We start from the raw sequence: 5,408 nt of genomic DNA, 5'->3' as shown, positions 1-5,408 counted from the left end.
AGATTAAGAAAACAAAGAACAACAAAAACATCTGTCTGGATGTTAAATAAAGGAACATTTCTGCTGCAATAAGGGAAAAATAAAACCCTAACACATGTAGCCACAGAAGTGAGAACAAAGTAGTAACTAATCAACTAGTCTTCTTTTTGATTTGTTTTTACGTGACTCAGCAGGTTTTTTTTTGGCTCGTTTCTTCTCCGAGCCATCTTCTTGAGTTTTGTTTTTGTCTTGTAGCTTCGGCGACCCATCTTCTTGACTTATATAGCCTGCGTATTTCAGCCACGATTGAACTGCAGCCTTTGTTTCAGATAGATCAGAGCCATCTACTTTCCAGGAAATAGCACCTATTTAAGACAAGAAAGGAGAAACAGAGAAGATAATTGTTACAAATTTAAAGGAGTAGAATAGATATCAAAATTTGATTAGAAAACAAAATACCTTTCACAGCTTTCCACATATGGAGACTGGAGAAGCTCTTTTTTCCTTTCTTGCCATTCATGCTATAGAATTTAGCGCAGCAATTCCACATCAACTCCTCCATAACATTGGTAGCTGATTTTCTTTCTTTTTCAGGATCTTTGAATACAAAGCTGCTAAGGTAGATTGACTAAACAAAACAAAAATACAAGGAGATGAAAAGAAAATATAGCATTATTAAACCAAACTAAACATTCAGAATATAAGAAGGTTGATCTTACCAAGTTTGCAATATTGTCGTCAGATTTCTCTAGAATTTTTTCAGTTGTTTCGATTTCGCTTTGAGTTTTAAGAGGAAAAAGGGGTAAACCTGTTGGCCTGGTAATAGCCTTTTCATTGGGCAATGTGTGCAAAGCTAATCTTGTAGTAGTAGCCAAGCAGGTTTCAGTTTTCTGATTTACCTCAGACAACAGTCTTAATACTGTGATCTTGAAAGCTAAAATACAAAGTAGACCCATTACACCAATAGAAGTAGTAATACAGATAATAAAAATATTAATATACATGCATGATAGACATGAGGACTTACTTTCATCTGAAACACAGTTTAGACTGGTAGCAGCAGGTGGTGTCCTTCTAGCTAGATGGATAGCATCAGTAATGTTCTCAGCAATACCGTTTTGACTGGTAGCAGCAGGTGGTGAGCTCCCAAAGGAGCTGAGGTTGTCTCCCACGGCATCAGTAGGTGGTGACAGTGATCTGACCTGGTCGTCTTCCTTTGAGGCTGACTGAGGAGTTTTCTCAGCTGAATCTTCAGAACAAGTATCAGTGTCAAAAATATTTGATTTTTTACCATCCTGTTTCCTTAAGTTTGGGCCATCCAAACTACTATCACTATCAGAAGATTTATCTTTATCTCTATTAGTATCCGAAGATTTATCTTCATCTATCTCTAGTATCAGAAGATTTATCTTCATCACTATCAGAAAATTCATCTCCATCTTCTTCACTATCAGACTTCCTTTTGTCTTTACTAGAATGGGGCACATCCTTTACAGATAGTGTAGTGCTCATTTTCTTGGCAGATACAGTCTTTCCAGATTTTAATTTTTCATCCATAATTTTCTTCAGATCATCGAGATTTTCGGCTTTTGAACCTCTATTTTTTCTGCACACGTTGAAAGTTTTCTTGTTTTCTGTTAGGCGGATGTTGACGGTGCTTTGTGAGACCAGAACAGGGGCTTTAGCACTGGACACTTGACAATCTTGTTTGGTTGCCAGAACTATTGCAGGTGGAGAGGGAATACGCTGCTCAGGCACACTGGTTTTCACCTTCTTTTTCTTAGGTTCCTCCTCATCACTCTTATCATGGAATTTTGTATTCTTCTTCTTCTTTCTACGCCCAGTTCCAAGTTCCTTTTCTGTTTCATAAGTAGGATTGGTAAGTCTACATTTCCGTCCTAAGTGGGCATCTAGATAATTGTCTGCAAAAAAAGTAAGAAAAGTAAGTACAGCAACAAAATAGTTGCTGTATAATTTGCATTCCAATTTCTTACCATAAGAATTAATAATTTCACAAGGGTGAAATTCCCACCCATCTGTGGGACCATCTGGTTTTGTTATTAGAGACACAAGCTGTTTTTCAGTCAGGAGATCTTTTGGCCATTTACACTCAAATTGCATGCTCTCTTCATTTAAACGAAGCCAATTTCTTTTAGCTACCTCCAGACTTTCATCTTCTTCAAACTTTAGAAGCACAAACTGAAAAATAAAATGCCAAATTTAGAGCTTTACACTTATTTAACTAAGTAATAAAAAATAAAAAAGTCATCTTACAATTAATGAAGGAGGGGAGTGGAGTGAACAAGGGGAATGGACACAAGACTATCACCATCTTTTAACAACCAGCATTTTCCAAGTATATTTTCAAGTGGAAAAGCCTCCCTTACTAAGCTCAGACCCCCAACTTTGAAAATTCCAAGCTGAGATGAGTTTAAAGGATAATTGTACAAGTCTTCAGTGTTGGCAAAACAGTTGCCAATAAAAAGTACACTGTTTTCATTTCTACAAATAATATTTTTGAGGATGGCAACTCTCCGATCAGTAGTGATAAAACAACCATTTTTCTCTCCCAGCTTGAAAACAACACTGTTCACAAGAATTTTCTGATATTGATGACCATTTTCTTGTTCCAAGGGATCAATGTGCTGCTTGAACAGTTGTACAGAGTTGTCATTTGATTTCAATTTTACTTGTCTATTATTACCCCTCTCAGAATCTCTCTTCACTATTTGCTCTAATGGCAGATATCCTGACCTTAAAGTTTCCTTGATAGTTTTTAAGTGATTCTCGTAACAAAAAGCAGAAAAATTTTCAACCACACCATGCATACGACATTCATCGACCAAGTGAGTTAGGGAATGCACATTGTACACGACAAAATGATTGCCAAACACCTGAGCAGAATATTGTACAAAATGTTTTAAAAACAATTCAGCTTGATCAATAAAATTTGGCAATAAATGTTGACTGGCAAGAATGTAAATGGCACAGTGAAGAAGGCAGAATAAGTTGTAGATGTTGTCTTGCATTTGGTTCTTGAATGCCACAACACCATCATACAAGAGAAATCTTCTTAACTCTGTGGCCTTGTATTTGTAATACTCTTCTATTTTTCTCGGTTTTCTGTTAAAGTCTCCTGGACATGACACCACAAATCCCAGCAGTTTCTCAGTGACAGCAAGAATGTTCTCAGCAGTAAAATTCCAAGGCCCTTCCCATGTGAACAAAACATCAAGAAGTCTTGAAAATGCACCTTTGTACAGGAGATGCATAGTGTCCAGTCTAAAACTTGAGACTAACCCGATTCCATTTACCATTTGGAGAGGAGAGTGACCACAGTGGTGGACTCTGTCTTCTTGATTGGCAAAGGACTGGTCAGTCCGGGGTTGGACCTCAGGACCAACAAGGGCATAATTCATTCTATCTTCAGCATAAACCCCCCTTACAGTACACTTTTCACATGCACCATACCCACCATGGCTCACACAACACTTCACTAAAGATCTTGCAGGGGCATCAAGAATAAAATTTTCCACTTCAAACGGATAGATTTCTCCATTATGATTGTAACCATTGGTGTGCAAGTCATTTAATTCAATGGTCAAATCACCTAAAAACATATCAATGTCTCGTGGATCAGACTCACCACAATACAAAGCAATTATAAATGGCTCATTTTCACTTTCTTTTAATTTTCCCAAAATTGGCCAAAATTTTAATTTAGATCCTCCAGTTTTTGAGAGAGGCAAGCCATGTGATGTGAATATCTTGTTCAATCATTACGAGAATTTGGCAGTAGTGGTGGTGTCTTGTCTATGACAAAACTAGATGAATTGCTGGGAAAACTATCATTTGCTTTTCCCTCTGTGCCCAAGTCATACAAAACATTGTTGTCAACTGCATCGGATGTAAATATTTTGAACGGCAATGGTTTCAAATTCACATCACATGTTGAAAATATGATTCTCCCTGTTGAAAAAAAAAAGGTTCACTATGAAATTTTAATGTTGCTTAATTTCAGAGTGAAGGTAAATAAATGCATTGGTGGCTATCTTACAACTGCCCGCATTGAGCTCTGGCTTGTTGGTGACTGTGTCTGGGGATCAGGACAACTTGTGGTTTGACGTACAGGCAAAGTCTGGAACAATAAACCAGCAGATTTAAATATTTGTATTGGTACAGTAATAGAAAAAGAATTCGACACTGAAACTTCATTCAGTCCTACCGTTGGGATCAATCTCTGTTGCCATTTAATTTTCAATGGACTAACAGTACATTTTCTTGATACACCATCTGGCCTCATTATCGCATTGACTTGAGATTGAATCTGGTAGTCATTAGAAGACTGACTCGAGGAAGTCTACAGATAGGAAAAGCAAGTTCAGGTGAATGGTGAGTAGCAGGTTAAATGGTGCAGCAATTTTGTAAACTGTCACATATTTTACCTTTGGTAATGTCCTTTTCTGCCACGTTATTTTCAGGGGCGTAAGCATCCTTTTACTTGGTGAACAATCTAATCTATTTTTTGATGATAGGATGTGATATTCGTTTGATGATTGGCTTGAGGAAGACTGAAAATAAAAACAAGAGTAGGTAGATTACAGAGTGAAGTAGTTTATTAACTGACAGACTTTGAAATTATGATAAGGATGTACCGACCTTTGGGACTTGTTTCCGTTGTCTTTTAATCATCATTGGGCTAACTTTTGCTTTTTTTTTTACATGGTGAACCATCATCTATTATATCCCTAAATGTTTGAGATTGGATAAAATAATCATTTGATGATTGACTTGAGGATGTCTACAAAAAAGAAAGACAAATATCATCCAACATAATTTTAAAAAGACTACTAACTTGCTATCCATAATACAGAAATTACATTAGGTAGTGGCTTCCTTCGTTTCAGAATTCTTATATTGCTGACATAATCTTTTCGCAAACAGGTGTCAGTTTCATCCTAGAGCAGACAATTAATACAGTGATAATTTAGAACAAAAATTAATATGTACTGGAAATATCTGCAATGAAGTATAACTTACCAATGGAAGAGGTGCACACCCCAAATCATCACATAGTGCTCCACGTTTTACTACTTCCTTCAAAAACAAGATAATATGCACTAAGGTAGGTCATGTCACTCCATTCATTGTTGTGAGACACTGCTTACCTTAGTCTTCAAGGGGCTGACCACGAATTTAGTTTTATTCATTAGACCAAGAGAACCCTAAAGATAAAAAAATTAAATATATGAAGCAAACATAATTGTGTAAGGTAGACAGTTCTTACATATTTACAGCTTACCTCTGCAAATTTTATTTTCTTCTCCCCAATAGACAGAGGCTTCACAAAAAAATGTGATGGTTTGCCAGGACTTGCAGTAACTACTGCCAAGTGAGAAGTGGAGTTAGTCTGCTTGACATGAGTACTC

At 36.7% G+C, this 5,408-nt stretch overlaps 2 protein-coding genes across 2 annotated transcripts; both read right to left on the bottom strand.

Annotated features, from left to right (window-relative positions):
- Nucleotides 1–1,033: 1,033 nt before the first annotated feature.
- On the bottom strand, nt 1,034–2,270 carry LOC127751135 (uncharacterized). The gene is made up of 2 exons (XM_052274226.1): nt 1,974–2,270; nt 1,034–1,901 (listed from the first exon to the last, which is right to left on the bottom strand). Exons 1-2 carry the CDS (start codon nt 2,098–2,100, stop codon nt 1,360–1,362), a joined length of 669 nt encoding a protein of 222 aa, XP_052130186.1. The 5' UTR covers nt 2,101–2,270; the 3' UTR covers nt 1,034–1,359.
- Nucleotides 2,256–5,383, bottom strand: LOC127751133 (uncharacterized). The gene is made up of 4 exons (XM_052274224.1): nt 4,639–5,383; nt 4,205–4,550; nt 4,037–4,117; nt 2,256–3,948 (listed from the first exon to the last, which is right to left on the bottom strand). Exon 4 carries the CDS (start codon nt 3,597–3,599, stop codon nt 2,256–2,258), a length of 1,344 nt encoding a protein of 447 aa, XP_052130184.1. The 5' UTR covers nt 3,600–3,948; nt 4,037–4,117; nt 4,205–4,550; nt 4,639–5,383.
- Nucleotides 5,384–5,408: the final 25 nt, after the last annotated feature.

This window comes from Frankliniella occidentalis, unplaced genomic scaffold, assembly GCF_000697945.3.
Source record: "Frankliniella occidentalis isolate FOCC.00 unplaced genomic scaffold, Focc_3.1 Scaffold357, whole genome shotgun sequence".
NCBI classification, from domain to species: domain Eukaryota; kingdom Metazoa; phylum Arthropoda; class Insecta; order Thysanoptera; family Thripidae; genus Frankliniella; species Frankliniella occidentalis.
The sequence above is the reverse complement of the archived record's forward strand: the minus strand, read 5'-3'. Positions and strand labels throughout refer to the sequence as shown.